At 41.4% G+C, this 20,426-nt stretch overlaps 1 protein-coding gene across 4 annotated transcripts in view; it reads right to left on the bottom strand.

Annotated features, from left to right (window-relative positions):
- LOC143377562 (matrix metalloproteinase-14-like) overlaps positions 1-20,162 on the bottom strand; it is a 42,943-nt gene extending 22,781 nt beyond the window's left edge. For 3 of the 4 annotated variants that reach the window (XM_076828980.1, XM_076828977.1, XM_076828981.1), the window contains exon 1: positions 19,289-20,162. In XM_076828980.1, coding sequence (XP_076685095.1) covers positions 19,289-19,411 — 123 coding nt within the window. In that variant the 5' untranslated portion in view covers positions 19,412-20,162. The remainder of the gene's footprint in view (positions 1-19,288) is intronic. The other variant, XM_076828976.1, reaches the window with a different exon arrangement.
- Positions 20,163-20,426: the final 264 nt, after the last annotated feature.

The raw sequence follows: 20,426 nt of genomic DNA, 5'->3' as shown, positions 1-20,426 counted from the left end.
TAACGCTATGCAAATTGATTCGGTCCACTTTTATGGATGAAACGAGTTTCAGTGTGGATGTGTGTACTGTACTGTGAATAGACAGAGATAAATGTGATCCTTGTAAGGGGTATGAGACACAATATAGAAGTGATAGTGTAGGTCATGTTCGTCTGGTGTGGAGAAGTTAGTGATTGGAACGTGGTATTTTTCAAAATTTTAAAATTTATGTTACGATTCGATAGTCCATGAGGAAATAGAACATAATTTTGAAATAAGAATTTCCGCAGAAGAAGAAAGTTGCACCCAGCATACTCCAATATCCTCAACATCCGCGCGAGGTTTCGTTGAAATCAGAATTTCTGTGTTGGAAAGGTTTCCGTGTCAGTTAAAGCACGAGTGTTTTCTATATAGCAGCAACACTCCACACAGTGCTCGGTCATTTTGCCACAGTGAATTCCATAGGATCCCGTGCACCCTCGCCGACTAGGTGGCCCTGGTATTCCCCTCTCAGTGTCGATGATTCAGTCCGCGAAACGCTTCTGACGAATCTCGTAAGCACGACGAGCAGCGGCGGCTTCCAGGAACGCCGTGATTTTTATGAATGAACGTAAGTGGAGTAGTAGCTCGTGGCTGCGCGTGCACGTGTGTCACGCGTGAATGGACGCTCCTTGTGACGCCCTCGTGTAACAGGACCGCGTGTGCGTCTGTGTTCTAGCAGCGCGAATTACTGTCGTCGCTACTGTGCGCTCGCGCGAAGCAACTACGACTCTGAATCATCCGAGTCGTTTTTTCTTCCTCTTGGAATTTCGATCGTGACTCGACGGCTGGCCGGGGAGAAATCCTCGCGATCGTGAAATCGGGATCCAAGGATCCCAGGGTCTCGTTGACTAGGTGGAGAAATATGGAGTTGCGTGGGTGGAGGTAAGAGGATCTAGCTGATGAAGCGATGTGGGGAAGACACTACTGTGCATCGCGATTGCGATGAATCCACTTAATCTTGAGGCTTGAATGCGTGTAATTTCATACTGATTACGATTTTTAACGATTTTCTGTGGTGGGTGGAATATTTGATTTTGTTTTGAGACTTGTTGGTGGGTGGCTCTGGGTTTGGAAGTAGATAATGTAGTGGATGGTAGAGAGAACTGGCTGGAGAGCTGGATTGGATTGCGCAGGCGAGTGTAATTTGTAATCGTGTTTCGAAGACTTTTGATTAGTGGGGAAAGCTTGAAGTAATGTAATATAGAAATAGGTTTTGTAATTCCTATATGTTAGGTCCCGTGGAAAAAGAGGACCAACCCACGATCTTTGGATCCTCTGCGTATTGGCCAGCCGCTTAACCAACTCCACCGAAGCCGACTCTCCGAGGTCTCTTATTCCGAAGTCTCTTATTTCGGGCTCCCTCTTATGGGGGTTCGTGATCCCACAGTAATTTGGTTAAGAAATGAATGAAAATTGAATGAAAAAATAGAATGTTTAATTGGTAGATTAATATACTATGTAGTATTCAGTATTGCTGCAAAACATAGCTTTTGCAGTTCAAACTTCAGGAAATTCGACTTCAGGTATTATTAATCTAGCAGCGTATTATTCTTTCAATTAATTACTATCGATTTAAGCTCCTGAATATTTAGTGCCCAAGATGTCTACTTGGAACTTGCAACTTTTTCCGTGCAGCTCGATTACCAAAGCGTCTCAACGTTTTAAATAACGTGTCGGAAGATGGACGATGATCGGTTCATCTCCGTTTCATGACGAATCGCGAATTCTTTACCAACGTGACGTATCGCGGGTGTGTTTCATCGTCCACACAATTACTCTATTGTGTAATTATGCCTTGGTATCTCTTACGTATGAATTTATGTTTTAATTCGTAAGCAAACTAATAAACTGACGCAAGAGATCTCGTTCCTCTGTAAGTAGATAAGGGAATGCCCTATTAAATTGGTTGTTCCATGAACAATATCTATCCAACAGTTATGAATAACTAATTTGATGCCTGAATTGTAATTATGAATATATGAAGACCGCGTGGTTTAAAAACTATTGTTATTATTATTATTTAACGTACCGCAGCAGTGTATTCCAACGGATCGATATTTAAATCACTGAGTCATAGATTAGTCTTTAAAAAGATTGAAGATTAAGAGCAGAAGTCGCCACGTAGATCGTGGATCACGATGGTCGCATTGCAATTACACAGCACGTGCAAGCGCGCTCACGTGACAGGCAAAAAGGAACGAAATAAAAAAATGCACGTTTTCAGGGCCGAAATTGCTAGCACGTTCGAAAAAACGAGAGAAGGAAAATTCAACGTCGTCTGGGAGTCATTTTTCTGTATCGCAATAGCTTCCAGGAACTCTTTCGTTTCTGCTAGTACATTATTTGCTTTTCTTTGCAAATCGTCGTCATTCTGCTCGACACAGCTATCTGCAAAATCACCTGTTAACTGGGGAAGACGAGTTAACACGTCATTTGGAACTACCTTTGTGAATGTTCAATCATCATACTCGTAGAAAAACAGATAACTTGCCTTCGGTGGTTTTCAAATATCTACACATTTTTTGATCCACAGATTGCTGCTTGAAAAATGTGAAATTTAACAGATCAAGCCCTGTTCACAAGAGACACTTTTGTGATTTAATTTACTCCCTTGAATCTAACATTTACACCACTATTTCTGTCTTTCTTAAAATCTTCCCCTTTTTCACATGTTTTCATTGAGATTTTCTCCTTTCTGTTCAATTATATGTTCTACCTTTTTCTGTGTTTCCTAACCAGTTTCGTTTCTGCAAGAAGTACCTACCTATCTAAAATATGAATAGTGAACCGCAGAAGTGAAACAAGTGAAAATGTAGTTCACAGGTGAGCATTTTGCGAGGAAAATGGACGACGATTACGGCACGAAACAGCACGGTCGAAAAATTCCTTCTTCGACCCGCGCAGTGTTGCAAATTTGCAAATTGATAATCATTGACGTAATTACTGTGGCTGGCCGCTAAGGCGAGGCACGATATTATGTTTTATGCTCGTGTTACCTTGAGATCCGCCTTCGAACGTGCAGAGCACACGATAATACGATTTAAAGTCGTGGGGTGGGATGTCGAGTAGCTAAATATCGTAGCCTTGTGGGAAAGGATTTTAATAACTTCTGCGGGGCAATCATGGAACAGTTGCATTGGGACACAACGTAGAAAAAATAATTAATGATGTACCAGGACGAAATTAATGAATTCAAGTTGAACTAACCTACTAACAGTTACTCGACAGTTTAGATGGAAGAGATAACGAGGCAATTCTTATCGCGAACTTTCTTGAAAGTAAAGGTGAACAAATTTGCACGAAATTACATTCCTTTTCTTAAGAAAGAAAACGGGAGAAAAGAAAAGAAAAATTTACTCAATTTTTGTAGTCGTTATGCAATTTTTTAAGTGTACAAAGGATTCGAGTAAAAGATAGCAAATATCGAGCACTATTGTTTGAATATACATGATGATTCATGCAATTTGAACAAGTAATGGCTCTACTTTGGTCGAAGATAAGGGAAAATGTAGGGGAGTAAGTTGTTGCGATAATACAGCACGGCATGATATCATCAAAAAGCAAGCATGGTGTGAATTTGTAATAACACTTTCTATGTTCTCTATCCGATGATTTTTCAAAAGCTCAGTTGCAAATGCTTGCTTATTCTCATCTTGCTACCTCAACTATATAAGGGTATTTATAAAAATGTGGGCTATTTTTCCGGATCGGTTCAACTCACTAAAACAATAAAAAAAAGTTGGTATACGTGTACGTCGAATAATGGTTAGTTTTGCAGTTATATGGATTTTTATATTTCGTTAAAAACCGGCCCGGAACTCCTGCGAGGTCTCAGAAACACCAGGCGTTTTAAACGCCGCGTGTCGCACTGTTTTAATGCCACTGACAGCTGACTACACGGGCGTTTTACACGCTTCGAGAAGGAAAGGATATTAATGCAAATATAGTAGGGTAAAGGACCCAATTACTAACACCTAACCAATTACTGTCACCTTAAGCTATTTTACTTAAAATAACGAATAAATAAACGTTGTAAAGTCATACAAAAAAAGAATTATGTAATTCAACCTATAATCTATACTATAGAATATATACTATAGTTTATTTATTCGTTATTTTAAGTAAAATAGCTTAAGGTGACAGTAATTGGGTCCTTTACCTTATATTAAACCAACTGACAAACGCTCTAGTCTGCCGGTTGCCCTTTAATAGACATTTCGTGCCGCTGTTTTACGGAATATAAAAATGCTTATAACTGCAAAACTATAATCTTAATATATAAAGCAGAAAGTGTTTGTGTGCTTGTCTGTCGCCTAAAAACATTCGAACGGCAAACTCTGGGGTCACGAAATGTATCCCAGCTCATTACGCATAGCTAATCCAGATGGATGTGACTACTTTCACAACAAAAAAATAAATAAATTAAAAATTTTTTTTGCTTTGTAAAATCAGAATCTAAATTTCGGGCGAAGCAGAGTACTAAAGCTGGCCCACATTTTTATGAACACTCTGTATATAAACATTTTTATTGTTCCTTACGAATAACAATCTTCTCTCTCTCTCTCTCTTTGCCATGTGTACAATGCATTTCTTATTCCTATCCTTCAACTCTATGCTATACTTATTATTCTATAGGTACCTACTTTTAATCCAACCTTATTTGCTATCTCCCACACACTATTACCTTCTTGTTCACTACCACTGTCTTCACCAGAAACAATCCACCACCTCTTTTATATTTTGTCTTTAATATAACGAATAGTATATTGTAATCCAGTTTCCAAAGGGGTTTTCGTCGCACAAATTCGGCTGCATCGTCGTATCTCGTCCACCTGTCGAAAAGTTGACATTTCGATTGGATGAGTTATCGGGAACCGACGTATGGCCCGTTTCCATGACCCGATTTTAAGCTTGCACGGTTTCGTGCCTCCCCCGTCCACACACACACATCGTCATAATCACGCTGTTTTCTGTTTCGTAATGGCCCCTTATCGGCCATGCCTATCTGCCTCTGAAAGCATTGTTATGCACGTGTCCACGTTTAATAACGATATAGAGAACGAACGACGAACAACGTCGAACGTGCAACGCTGCACGCGTACATGTCTTTTGCTGGTTTCTGACCAGAAACTGGCGATACAAAGATTCCTCGAGGAGCATCCGATCGATTTTTAGGGGAACTTCCTGCGTAGGGAAGCCTCGAATTCACTGGTGGAGCAACCAGGTAACTGGGTCAGCCGATGCATCAACCAGTGACCTTTCAGATTAGGAGATAGCGAGAGGCCTCAAAGGCCAAACGTCCGTCGTCTAATGGAAATTCGCGCTTCTGAACGAATCCGAGCGAAAAAACGTGACTTTTGCATGTCGTGGCACGTCGTACTTTGGTGCTCCTCTGTTGGGCGAAGTTCCTGAACTTTGCAGGTATTTCGCGAACTTTCGCTGTGCATTGTCAGTAGTGGATTGTTTTTAGTGTTTTCATAGGTTGAGGAATAGTTTTAGTGGCTTTTAGCAGTTACGAAAGAATTCCTTCAGGTGGAAAGTGGAGGAAGTAAATTGTCAACCCTTTAGCGCCGTTATCCCATATCTCTTAATTATGATCTACGAAACGCGGTAGCAAATCTACCTAACTTCGTAAATATACGAAGTTCCCAAATCAGTAGGATTCCTCGCCAAACAAGGAAACAAACTCTTTATTATTAATTACCTAACCCACGATACGTCCAAGTTGCATTGCTGATCGCTAGAGTCCCATTTCTGTAATCGAGAACATCGAGGATCGCGCGTGAAATGTCTGTTGATAGTGAGAGAGGTTTGTCTACCCGCGGAGCCTTATCTGGCCGCGTTATCACTGATAAGGCCCTTAGAAAAGCGTGTCTTTCCACTGAAGCACAGCGCGGCGAGCTATAGCGTGAAAAAGAGCGAAAAGAGCCACTGGAAACGAAGCAGCAACTCTTGCGAGCTCTGAAGGCGCTATTGTTGCCAAGATGGCTACGTGTGTCGCGTTTCGTGCGAGCCTAGAGCGTGACTCACGGCTCTAAAGGGCCAGCCGGATGCATAAGGCATGATGCACGATTTTCTGAAATCTCGACACGTTTAGTCGGTCAGCTTCAGATCTAGGTTCTCCTAGAATTTCATAGAATTTCAGTGGAGGTAAATTGTTGTACTCGGAGAGGGATTTATTATTATTAGTTATTAGAAGTTTGGTCGTGTTAGATCATGAAGGGTGTATTTTTTTATTTGTACTGGGATGATAGTAGTAAAGGGTTGCTTAAAAGCTTCTTTTTGGGATAGGGTTAATAACGGTAGAAGTATACATATACCTGTTGGGCTGTTACGAATATTCGAATTCCACTGATATTAGAATTATTCAAAACTTAACTTCGAGTTCCACTGGTATTCGAATACTCCGTACTATTCGAATACTCGAAATTATTCGAATATATTATCTGTATTCGAAATTATTCGAATATTTACAACTCCAGTATATACTGCAAGATTTGTGATTAAAGCTTCCTGAATGATTAATTTTTATATTTTTCTTTCGAGTATATGGAGAAGAAGAATAAATTTGTATTTCCTCATTTGATTGTGAGAGGTATCAAATTCCTGTTACTTCATACTTTGTATGCAGAATACTATGTGCACTGCGTATTAATCGCACCCAGTACATATATGAATCTTCTTGGAAATATCTATATTCATTACAGAGCTGCCAATTAGGTTCTTGTCCTAATAACTACTAGGTCGATGACATTATCCCTACTCACCATGTTCAGATCTAGATTGTACAATTTAATGGAATTTCAGTGGAAGTTAATCGTTCTATGACACTAGTAGTGAAGGGTTTCTTACAGTTCCCTTTTAGCATAGAATTAGTAAGGGTAGTGTTACATACTGCAACATCATGATTCAATCTTCCTGAGTGATGAATTTATTCTTTGTTCCTTCGACTATCTGGGAAGATGAATTTGCTATTTCCTCATTCGATTATAAAAAAGTACAAAATTCTCGTTACTAACAAGGAGAGTCTCCAACATGTCCGCCTCCGATTGCTTTGAATTTTCGATATGTTTCAGAGGACCGAAAAATAAGAAATACGTGTTTTTTTTATAGCGACCTGTTTTCATATTTAGGGGGCGAAACCCCTCAAAGTTCATAAGGGTTACAAAATTGTGTTGAGTAAAACTTCATATAAATTTCATTTGCATCATAATTATCCAAAAACCAAAGCAATCGGAGACGAACACCTGAAAATCTTATAACTTTGAAGGGTGGTTTCACCCCCTAAATATGAAAACAGGCCGCTATAAAAGAAGCAAGCATATCTTATGTTTCGGCCCCCTAAAAAATATCCAAAATTCCAAGCAATCGGAGGCGGGCACCTGGGAGACTCTCCTTGTAAGTGCATTACGTATCGATCACACTCAATACACGAATTTGCTTAGAAATATCTCCACTTATTGAAAACCTCTAACAAATTTGACTATATGTGATATTCAAATTAAAAGCAGAGAAGTATTCAATCTGCACCAAACATCACATTTTCAGCAAACACAGCAGGTGCCCCACTACTTATGAACGCTACTGTACATATATTCATTCCTGAGGAACCCAGCTGCCAATTAGGTTCTTGACTCCCTGCCCAATAACTACTAGGTCAACGGCATTACTCCTGCTGGCCGTGCACGACAAAGACTAGAGCACAGTTTCCCGCCAGCCCACAATCGATACCTTGAGAATCGAACTATCCTCGCGGCGTGGCCCGTTTACAGGGCCGTGTCGCTGCGTTATCGATCACTAGCTGGCTAAAAGTAGCGCGCTGTTGAAACTCTGATTGCTCGATGATCAACTCCACCGGCGTTAACACTCCGCAGTTCGCGTCCAGCTTATCGTTTCACCCGCGGAGGTGCTTCCAGCGAGTGGAGGCTGAGTAACGGATCGGTCAGCCTGACGAGACGCAGGCAAGGTCGTGTCGGGAATAACATTTTACTCGGAACGAAGGGGGTCGCGCTGGCGCGTGGGGGAGGAAAGGCATTAGTACAAAGGCGAGCCCGGGACCATTAACGTGGAAATATATTGTGCGGTCGCACAAAGCTACGGTGGACGATGGGAGATAGCTTTTGTATTCAAGAAACGGCTGGAAGAAGATGCGGAGGCGTTGAATACTGATGTCGTTCGCGTCGACAAAGACCTCTTCAAGGCCGGGGTCGCCACTCGACACTTGCCCGTTCCTTGCCGCGTCTCGGCTGACAGATTCTTGCTTGCATTCTTCCTGCACCGTTAACCCTTTTGGCGCTGACAATTTCAACGCTCGACTCACACGGCGTGCGGGGCTCTACTAGTCCCGTTTCTTAAGCATAGTCGCCGAACGCATTTGGGCGTTTTCCGCACATGCTCTATGTATCGGACGAAGAGTATACGTGGTATTAAATGTGGGGGATGCACCGATGGCACGCGTTGGGATTCTTGAGGCGATGCTCGGCGCGCTGTGCCTTGAGGAGGTATGGAAATGGTGCTGAAGTAATGAGGGGGTTGGTGGAACCCTTAAGTGTCTTGTAAATAAGAGTTATTTTGGACATTAGTGCTGTGATTTGGTGAGGTGTGTAGGAATATGATTAAATTAGGGCAGGATTGTAATGAAAGACAGAGAACTGGTGGCTTGTATTGATAAGAATATTGTTTTATACAGCACTTGTGGATTTGAAGTTGGATACTGTGTATTTGCATGGTATAATACTCGAACCGTCGATAGGTTTTGCTTTCAATTTTATTTTTTAAGATATTTTTCCCTGGTTGGGGATTTCTATAGACTGCAGAAGTATCTTTGTTGAAACTGTTGAAATGCTAATTTTTTATGTGTTCATGAAAGTTTCTGAATAATTAAATCGAAATGCTGCAGTGATTTCGCAAATTTCTGAAGAGTTGACTCTATAGAGCGTTCTTGTCGGAAATTTTGAAAGAATTCCTGTATCAAACCGTGACGTGCCATCGGGAGATCGTATCAATCGTTATTGCAAATATTGTCACGTGTCGTCACAGGAAAATGCTTATTTGATCGATTGCATCGCGCAGTGAGGTAAGTACAGCAACAAAGAGGCATCGAAAAGATCGATAATCTGATATTTATAGAAGTATATGCATTATTTTTGTTGGAAAGTCGAATCTACGTGTTTCAAAACGAACTTCATTTTCTTTTAAATGTTCTATGCTCTGTGGTCTGAAAAGACAATCTTAAATTCAAGAATTTTTTACTGCAGTTAGAAGATCAAATTTTTAGTACTAATTATGTAACGATTGTTTTACCATGTACAAGGTAGTTAATCACACCAGACAGGAAGTCCATAAAATTTATTAAAGTATATTTAATAACGAGTGACTGATCTACATCATAGAATTCACAGGTTTTGTACTGTACACAAGTTGGCTGACTAAAACAATCTTGTTCCACTAGTTGGAAGGTGAGCATAGTGAGCAGTTTACTAAGAAACTTCTGACAATAAAGACCCTAATAATCAAATACTCATCAAGACTACTAACCCATAGAATTAAAAATAAAATATTACCTCTAATTTCAATTTCTAACTATTTCCATCAACACAGTCCATTCTTTGTCACATGTGCCAGAAGAATGTAAGCACTTACAATTAGTTATAAAATTATATGATCCCGTCTCCAATGGAGATATTTATCTCAATTAATTATGAGCTCAAGCATATGAATTTGCCACACGTGAAACACCCCTAATTTAAATTTTTAACTATTTTCTTCAACGCAATCCCTTCTTCGCCATTTCCACCAAAAAATAAAACCACTTAGTTAATTATATGCGATCCTATCGCCAACGGAGCAATTCGTCACAATTATGATCCGAAACATATAATTTTTGCAGCTGAATTTTGCTCGTCCAAGACCACCGAACATGCACAGGTGTTTGACCCTAACTGACCTTACCCGACCCAGCAGCTGGGTTGGGTAAGGGGCCAATTTAGAATCTTGCGTGCATCTGTTCGCGGAATAGCTTCCGAGATAGCAGATTCCCGAATAACCCCGCGAAGGCAACGCGGCGGCCGTTTCCGCGGGCAATTAAAATGTATCGCGCGGTGGTCGTTAGGAGTCCAAGATCAGCCATCGTGACTTCTCACGAGGTCGACTTTTATTGGGATTCCGCGCCGAGGTTGCAATAAAAGTCGCGTACCCTCCCGAAAATACTCAAGGCGCTATAAACGTATCTTCTCCTCTCATTGCGGGCTGGAATCATTCCAATCGTTGTCAATTTCTGCACGATGGATGTAATGGAGCAATTGGGAACATTGACTTTCTGAGAGAATAAGATCAAGTTTCAAGATCAAGTGTTTCTGGAGAAATCTAATGTCAGCAGGGTGGATGTACCAGTATAAATTAACACGTGCCATTGAATGACCATTTTTTATTTAAACGAGTAAAATTAGTTATTAAAATAAGCAACTGATTAATTAGAGACTTCTTTTAATTTCTTGCTTCATATCCAAATAATGTTCGCATATGGTTTTGTCATATTTCCCTTGTAACTGACAAGGGAAGTTAGGCAACGAAGAGTCAGAAAATTATGCAGCGTGAAATCACCCCTTGGAAAAATGGCACAATTCTCTTTTCTGTGGAATAACCCAAGAACGGTGAGAGATATCGGAAAGAAGTTTAATCAAAAGTTGCATCTTTTTCTTATCCCTACAAAACTGTGTAAAAATAATTATCGATTTTTACTAATGTCCGAATAAATATAGAGCAGATTTTTTCACAGAAAGGGTGCTAGGAACACTTGATGCATCACACTGATAAGAAAGTAAAGCTACTCCCACACAAATTTTTTCGCAACACGCTAATCACTGCCTCGTCAGCATAGCTCTCAAAGTTTATCAGATAATTACTGAAAAACTCGAGCAACCCCAACCTCCACCACTACCACGACTACTACAACTTCAATGTACCCTGTGTCCAAGAGTCACCACTCTTTCATCGACCGCCATGTTGCTTTAAAAACGAGAGGTTGCTGACCCACGACCTCCTATGACACAAACGTGTGTCACAATCTGTTAGAGACCTCGCGGGTGGAGAAAAAAAGAGAGTCCCGTCGATAAAACGGCGTGAGTCAGAGGCGTTTGCAAAAAGCAGAAACGCTGATTCAACGGTACCGGAAGTTGATTCTTGTACGTACGCGCCGATTTCACAAAGGCGTGCACTAATCGGGTCGAACTGGCGATCCAGACGCGCATCAAACCATTTTTCTCGCTCTCCCTGTCCGATAAGGCACGCTGCGTGTCGATTATGCATCAGTCTCGGCGGATGCAAATGAGGGTTATCGAGAATGTTAAAGGTGACATCATTAGAGATACAGCGTGTAATGTCAGGCGAGAGTGTGTCCGCAAAGAGATAGCGCATCTGAATTAGTCTCATTTTCTTGTTCTTTTCTCGAAAGTAATTGGTATCGATCAGTATCGATCATTCGTCAGGGGTTCAATTTTGGATGGTGTGTGACAAGGAACTATTCACCACCTGAAAATTCGAGTTGAAATATGCAACGAGCAATTTTCCTTTCTGCGGAAAATTATTGGGTAGGGGTGAAACAGGCCTTAAAGTTATCGTGTTTTTTCGTTTTCTTAATATATTTCTTAATATATTACTTAATACATTAACTAATATAACTTATATTAAGTAATATATATTACTATATATTACTTTATTATTTATATTATATATATATTAAGTGTGACGGTGCAAAATGGAACAAAACTTTAAATATAAGAATATTTCACTTTTTGTGCTCTATCACACTACCAAAAGCAAATAAAGTTATATTAAAGAAACGAATAAATGCGATAACATTAAGGGCTGAATTCACCACCTCAGAGTAAATTTTCGCAGAGAAAAAAATTGCTGCTTGCATAGTTCAATGCGCTCTAAATTTATACGTAGTTTAATTAAAATCAGACTTTTCGGATTAATAACGTTTCCTTGCTAATGGCATTAACAATAATTCACGTTTCCGCGTTTGTAGCTTGAAACACAAACCTTGCTTAAAGATACTTAAAAGCTCTTGAAAGCTCGCTTTTCAAAATTTAACACATTGCACGTGCAGCATAGAAATTAAAATTAAACCTGCACTGTCACCAATACTCAAATTTCTTTCGAAGAACTGAATACATGAATATGTAGGTACATAACTACACTTTTGCTTGCAGTTACAGTTTAACATGATAAGGAAACAGTAGCCCACAATCGGGTCGAGAAACGGGCGAATGTCAAACAAAGAACTTTTGAAGGAAAGAATAAATGCATCTCCCCAAATTCGGGTGTCCTGAGTCACCTAAGTAATTAACCATCTAGAGGACCGTCATTCCTCCACCTTGCGCAACGGAACCGTCACAGTTTCTGCGTCCGATTGATCGTTCAGGGCACGTAAGTAATGATCAACTACGATTAGTAATTGTAATAAGCCGTCGCCAAGTGTACTGCTATCTTTGCATCGACAAGTACCTTCCGTAAAGCTTGATAAGACGCGGAAGGTACACTCGCCAGCGACCAGTCGCCTTTGTGACTCAACTGATACATTTCCAATGCTTCGACACTCCAGCAAGTGGATTCCAACGGCGGCCGAATCGCTTTCGACCCACATTCAACCTCTTTTCGACATGTCTTATCAAACCTAATCGGGATCTGTTGGTGGAGCATCCATCATGAGTATCTCAACTGATCCACCGATTGAAATCGAATCTCTTCTGTGTAAATAGACTCGCGACTGACGTTCACAAAGGAAGAGGCGTTCTGATATATCTCTGGCACAGAATGTCGCTCATACCGTGCGATTTACGGGCCGTCCACTTGTTTTGTTTGTCCTGACGCTGTGCGACACGAAATATCAAGGATCAAACACGTGGTGCATTCGTAGCACTGCTCGAATGGCCGGTAAATGTCCTTATCTAGATATTTCTTGAATAATATCTTCGTATCGTGCGAGCTATTACGAAACGACAGCTAATTGCGCGATGGGTTTGAAATTATAATTATGTTTTTCGAAGCTTGGCTAATCTCGTTTTTGCTTGTGGTTGTTGATGATGTTCGAGTACTTTTTTCTAGTTTAAAGAACCTAAGTGCATATTATATAGTTTGAGGATATTTTTTAAGGGAATTTAATGACACTGTTTCAGTATTTTTAGTGGTGTGCGAGGAAGATGGTTGGATTGATTTTAGGGCGATTTTGAAAACTGAAAAATTGTAAGCTGAATTTTGTTAGGTGGGTTGAGAAGGCATTGATTCTGTTTAAGTAATTAATAATTTCTAAAGGATTTTGACTTGGCGTTCGCAGTGATTCATGTTTATATTGATGAAGCATCTTTAGACAACAGTATCGAAGTCTACTTTATGAATAATTAACCTGCATTAGTAATCGAAGCACATAGAAATTACAATACAATCTCTAGCAAATTCTCTATTTCCACTTGTTCTTCGCAACAAAGGAAACATGAATCTATATTCAAATCATCGAACACTACCGGTTCAAACTCTTTAGATCTCGGCTACAAGTATGTCGACTGTACTCTCCATTTATGTCTACACGATGATCGACAGTAACGTGTCAGCAAATTTGCTCTTTGAAACAAAGAAACCATAGATCCACCTTCAAAATTCAATACGATCACTTCAGAGCCTTTACATCCTATTTCTATATCGCACACACCTCATTTGTGCTTTCAATATTTCATAACTATCGCTCCATAAGGTATAAAGAAGTTCCCATAAGGAATAAAGATTTCAACGAAGAGATAATCGATAATTAACCAAAATCCAGCAGACACTCGTTTAAAGAGTATCTTCAAAGGCGTCGCTAATTGAAAGCTCAATTAGATCTCGTTCGAGGGGAGAATATTTTCTTCCTCCACGAGAGCCATATGGCTCGAGGGAGATGAATGCTAAGCAGACAGTGGATACGTAAAGGAGCGAACGATCGGGGGATCGAGCGACGATGAGAATATCTATTGCCCCCTATCGTTAATATTCTGATGACGGATAGATCGTGTTTCGACTGTGGATCGGCCACAGCGAAGGCCAACATTCGCGATCTTACGCTCTGTGTATTTCCGTGTTGAGGCACATACATTATTTACCATTTCCTAGTATGATCCCGCGCTGAGAGAAAGAGCTGCGAGAGAGAATCAACGATTTGGCACCCTGCCGCAGAGCCTCGTGAATTTTTCCATTAACGATCTTCCTCTCGACAAAATCGCCGAAACAAAGGCTCTCCGCCACTTGTAGCGAGGATAAAGGCCTTTTTATACAGAACATTTTAGTAACTGGTAATTCGCATTTCAGATATATTCACATGGCAGATCAGTGGTGTCTCTGATCTCAGGGATACACTTCTCTTCTTTTTTTCTTGACTACGACAGACTTAGGCCCCTTTCACACGAGACAGTTTGGTGGTTAGTAATTGGAATCCAGATCATATTCAGATGGCAGAGCATTGGTGCCTCTTATCTCAGGGATACACTTCTCTTTTTTCTTGACTACGATAGACTTAGGCCCCTTTCACACGAGACAGTTTGGTGGCTAGCAATTTGTATTCCATATATATTCATATGGCAGAGTATAGATGTCTTAAATGTCAAAGACACAGTTTTCGCAAGAATAATGTAAATGTGATCCATCTTTGAAATCTTGTGGCCTCAGGAGTGGAATGACACTTAAATACTCCTTTCTTTCGTCAAAAGACTATGTTACCCATGCAAAATTTATTTCATTTCGAAGAATTTAAACACGTTTAAACACATTAGTGCGTTAATAGTTATCAATTTTCTTTTACAACTTCATTGATATATCCAGTTTAGCGACGAAGAAGTTTAAGGGTGCTTAAGTATTAGTGACAATGTTTCTCATTTTTCTTTCTTAATTAATTGGTAAGTGCAATGCCAGGCACGTGTTTAAAGCTACACCTGTCGCGTTTCTAAAATTTTACCGCAACACGTCGCTTGGACGACGAAACGATGCTCGTGCTGGTCTTTGTTTGACTTGGCACGTTGCCCAGGACATAAATTCGTGTCAATTACGGGCAAGATCTGGACAAACTGTAACGCTACGTGTCGAACGATGTATCGTGATCAAATTGTCACGGTACCAGATCGCGATAATTGTTGAATAAATTACTGGCTGTCGGCGCGTTCATATTTCTTCCTGCTTAATCCATTACGCTTTCCATTCACGTGATCCAATATGAATCAAGGTGCAAGAAAACTATTAATCGTATTTTGACTCTCAAAATTTCTATAAACACTTCTTATATTCAATCGGATAATGAATTCAGCGACGTCAGAAAAGAAAACATTTAAAACATCTAAAAAGTAGCAAGAGTCGTCAATCTTTCTCAAATGAATCCAAAATCTCAAAGAATATACATAAAACTAACAAAAGCTGTTAAATTTTCTGTAAAATATGTTAGAGTTAACGCAGATTTAAAACTGTATGCAGAAAGCATTGAAAGTTATTGGAATTAATGTCAAGTTCGATAAGATTAATTTAGTTTAAAATTAATCTAAAGAAAATTTTTTATTGATTAAAGAGAACTTGTATGCTTAAGAAGTAATTAATCTTTCTCAGTGAGCGCGCAGCAACGTGTCTGATTGAAGTAAGTATCATTCTACTGCCTACGTTCTCGACTCTTACTACTTGCAACGAGCGTTTAGCCTAGTTTCCAATCGGCGGGATAATTCGAGTATCGTCAGCGTATCAGAATTTCCCAGAATCTTCGTGGAATCTGATAACCGACGTTTACATTCCAATACAAAATTTGGGATACTCCTCGTATCGAAACTTTCTTGTTTATTAAATTAAATTAACTTCGATCTTCATTTTCCATCCATAAGATTGTTCAAGTATTGCAAATCTATGGCCCCAGATGTACTCAACTGCTAAAAAATCAAATAACAAAATTGTACGGGTAATCTCGAAACAAGATTTCAGCAATTAAAATCGATTTCTACATTTTCCTTCTAAACGACCATTAAAGCTCTCTTTTTCTCATTTACAAAAAAACAGCCCAAAAAACGGTCGGCTCGGTAGCGTTAACATGGTCCAAAAACTTGTTATTCATACTCCCGGCACAAAGAGCCGCTCAAATATCCCGTACATCTGTTTAGCGTGCAAGAATGTCCCCCCTGAACAAAGAGAATAGCGATCCGTAACCACGTTTGCGGTGCGTCGTTAATATTTAAGAAGATCGTAAAACGTGCAACAAAATAATATTCGTAGCTTTCCATCCGTTGCGAAAACGGTCATGTACCGCGTGGCTGGGAAAAATTGCGAGCTTTTTCTACCGTCAACGATCAACTAATTAACGATACTCGTGTCTGATCCCGGCGAGAAACAGGCTTGGAGACACGTGGCTGAAACTTTCTTGGGATTCATGACTAGCTCCATTTAACCGTGAACAAAGGAGCACTACGTCGCGTAATTAAGGGTGCGAGAGGCCTCTTTCTCGGGCTTTTCACGCACCGCGAACCTTGGAGATAAAAGCACCTGCGTTCCTATTTACCTGGACAGATAATTATGTCGTTATCGCGCGCTGAGATTGCTTAAGCCGAGAGCACGAAATAGGTTGTTTGGAGGCGCGATTTTCAACGATTCCGCTTTGGGCAAGACGGGATTAGTGGCTTAAACCTGAGACCTCTTAATTCAGGCATTGAGAGAAAAACGGACTAACCCACATTTTTGCGAAATTCAGTTAGTAGCAATAATGTATTCCAATAGGATGTACTAATCATATAAAATAGGAAATATTAATTTCTGTTCAATGTGGGTTAGTTCGTTTTTGCTCTCAACGCCTCAATTGCAATTTTAAGATTTTGCTTTAAGCTTTTTTTCGTATTTGTTATCGCGAATGCAATTTTAAATAATTTTAGATGTTTCCTTATTTCATTGCACTTTGAAATGGTTAAAGGCAACACGTGCATACATCATTTTGAAGGTAAACTTCGCGAATGTATTTTATTGAAATTAGAGTAATAAAGATGGCGAATACAATTCGCGCTATTCCACGCGGTGATTGATGGAAATTTGGACATAAGTGATTCTAAAGTGGGCTTAGTTTTTAGTTTCTATTTTTTCTTGTGCGCGAAGAGTTTCCACGGTGATTTTAAGTGCTCAGAAATTTTTAGGTTTTTTGAAAAGGACGCATCTGAATGTAATCAAGATTTAAGTTTGAAAATTTGAATATGGAGCTTTAATATTTTACAGAGATTTTCGGATGTTTTTATTAGATCCTTTCTATATTTTGCGGATAGACGGAAGGCGATTTCTAAAGTCTCGTCATAGCTTAAACAACTCACAAACTGTCTTACGTATCTCTGTTAGTTTTCTTTGGCATTTTGTGAAATCAGTCTCGCATAGAGCTAAATTATCTTATCTCGTGCCTTGGAACCGTGCGTTCAAGTTCTACTCAAGAAATATTGTTGAAAAACCCGACTGTCAATATTGACCTTTTCACGCCCCAATATTAATAGCAACGCGAATCAGTCTTCCATTAAAAAGGTAATTCCCATAGAAGCATGCTCCAAGCTGAAGTAGAAACGGCAGTCTATGGTCAGACCATCTTTCAAACTATGTACTACATTTCCAATCCCTCATTTTTCTTACTAAATACTCTCCCAACTTCCCAATTTCATATCTTCCACACAAGTACCTACATTTCGTAAAAAGCTACGAGTTTTTCCTTTCTCAACCTGTTAACCAGATTCTTCTTCGACCAGCAACGCTCATTACGTATTCAAATATAATTAAATGCAAATCAACGCATTCTGTCCACACTAAACACTAGGTACAAGCCAATGCTATATTTCCTCCTGTTGCAGGAGTGTAATTATTAAATTTTTACCACAAATTACCTCGTCACGTGCAACACAAGCCCACTTATCACGTGTTCTTTAGTTAACAGCTTAATTGCTGCTCAAAGTATCGCACGTAACGAAAACTCTTAATGTTTCGCTGAAATTAGGAAGCTACAGCTTCAAGTCTCACATCGAAACGTTTTCAAGAGCATTCGAACCGGTACTTTTCAATGAGTCGAAGGTCAGGAGCGAGTCATCGTCGCGTAGCTGAACTTTGTCAGCGAAGGTAGCCAAGTGACGTCACATTGTCCAGCCTTATGTCATTACGTAGGAAACCGGTCTCCCGGTGTTTCTGCATTATACACCGCATACCTAACGCCGCACACAGAATCTATATAATTGTTTATGCAACATTCCTGGCATTACTGCAGAGAATTTTCAATTCGAAGTCCTAAACGACATCGCACCACTCCAACCACCGTTCCTAGGCGACAGACCATCCTTGTTAAGAAAAAACTGACAAGGGAGCAAACGTGCATTTAATTGAACGTCTAATTAATTATTCCTCAAATTCCCCTTTCACACCGTGGCAACAAATAAATCTCTAAACAATAGTCGCACAAATGATAAGCTCCGAGGCACGATCATGAAATGAACAGAAATAATGGGATAAAAATCATGAAAAGTTTGAGAAACTTATGCAGCCCACGTGGCCATCCTTGCGAGTACTCAAATGAACAGTTCCATCACTCGCAGACTGGAGGACCCTCCTCCGGTTTTCGACGATACCGGGAAGCTAGGCAGCGCCGTGCAATTGATTCGTCGAACGAAATCGACGTAACGTGCGCGCGCGAACGGTCCCCGAGATAGCTCGGTATCCATCGTAATCTGTATATCAGTGTCACAGAGATAAACGTTTCCTCTGGAATGTTATTCGCGTTGTCAAAAGGCCACGTACCATTAATACCGCGCCGCGCGGGCATTACTCACTCGCGTATGACACACCGCGCGGAACGATAGATTTCACGGGAATCAATTTTCCTTTCGATCAGCCGGCGGTCTATGCAGGTATTTTCCTCTGCGCAGCCGCCGAGCAGCTCGCCAGGGACTTGTTGCGTCCGGAGGCAGCCGATTTTCCGGGAACAGCCGTGGAAACGCGTGCCGTCGCGCGGGGAACGCTTCGCATTGCGCAACCACGCGATTCCAGTGTCGTCCCATTGCCGTCGTTCTGGCGAGCTAGATCTTTTCAGCGCCGATCGGCGCCCATTTTCAATTATTCTTCCCTCAAGTCTCTCAACTACTCTCTCCTTGCTAGCCAAGGCTCCTTCGTCACAGAGGACCCGATCTTAATAGTGAAATCGACGAATACTCCAGTAGCCACGCGATCGCTGAATTAAAATCGTAACTTATTCACTCACCATCGCCGTGGTCTGCGATATGACAGGAGCCTCGTCCTCCGCCCTGACGCAGGAGACCGCGAAGAGTATCGCCAGCAGGACACTTCCCGTACACCTTTCCAAGGGACTGCTCCACCTGGCCATCTTCTTCTCCGGATAATTCCAAGCGGAACTGAAAGCGGTCGGCACCCGAGCGCCCCTAACGACAGCGTTCGATCACCGGGAGTCTATCACCGCGGACACAAAGCCAGTTTCGAACGTTCCTGCACCCCGCGACACTTGCGCGCACACGCGTCTTCCGAGCTGGCTCTAGATCGCAGGATAACGCGCGCTGGTGATCCCACGTGTCCTCTCGATCGTACGTAGCCACGCGGTGCCTGTCCTTCCTCCTCGACTGTCTTCCCCCTCGGAAACCACCGGAGCACCCTCCTCGAGGACCTTCCCTCTGCCTCGCTCCCAGGCTTCTGCCAGAAGCGAACGAGTCGATCGCTTCGCGGGAAAACGATCCAGGACTGACCGTCCCCCCAGGTGTTAGACCCGCGGCAGCGGCGGCAGGGTCAGTCTAAAACGTCGTTGCCACGACACTATCGATTTCGTGTTTTCCCCCCGTGTGCTGGCTCGCCACCGGTTACTTCTCTGTGATGTCTCTGGCACGGGTTCCGGGGGCAGTCACGAAGCGAAGGGTGGCCACGCACCACGCTGCTGCCTTCCTCAGTCTCGGGGGGGGGACACGGGCGGCTCCTGTGTCCCTAGACGAAGACGAGGGCGCGAGAACGCGGACGAAAGGGATTGCGAACGGAGGAACGAAAGAAGAGGCGCGGAGAAAGGACGCGGCCGTACGGGGAACTGGTACCGGTGTCTACCGCCACTCTGAATTACAATCAGTCTGCCACTGACTTTTATTGAGGCCTCCCACCACGCGCCCCGCGACTACCACCATCGACGCTCGCAGCTCCGCGGGCACACGGCGTATAATACGATACGCAACGTGCCTCGCGGCGTCCCGCCAGCGACCGCACATCGCCACACGATTTCTGTTTGCTTCACGAACAACTTCTGTCCGCCGATTTCGTTTGTATTAAGCGGGGGTCGAATGGAACTGTTAAAAGTTTCAGGTAATTATGAAATAACTGTAATTTTATGATTATTATTCTTCTCC

This window comes from Andrena cerasifolii, chromosome 16 (assembly GCF_050908995.1).
Source record: "Andrena cerasifolii isolate SP2316 chromosome 16, iyAndCera1_principal, whole genome shotgun sequence".
Lineage (NCBI taxonomy): Eukaryota > Metazoa > Arthropoda > Insecta > Hymenoptera > Andrenidae > Andrena > Andrena cerasifolii.
This window is presented reverse-complemented; position numbering and strand designations above follow the sequence as displayed.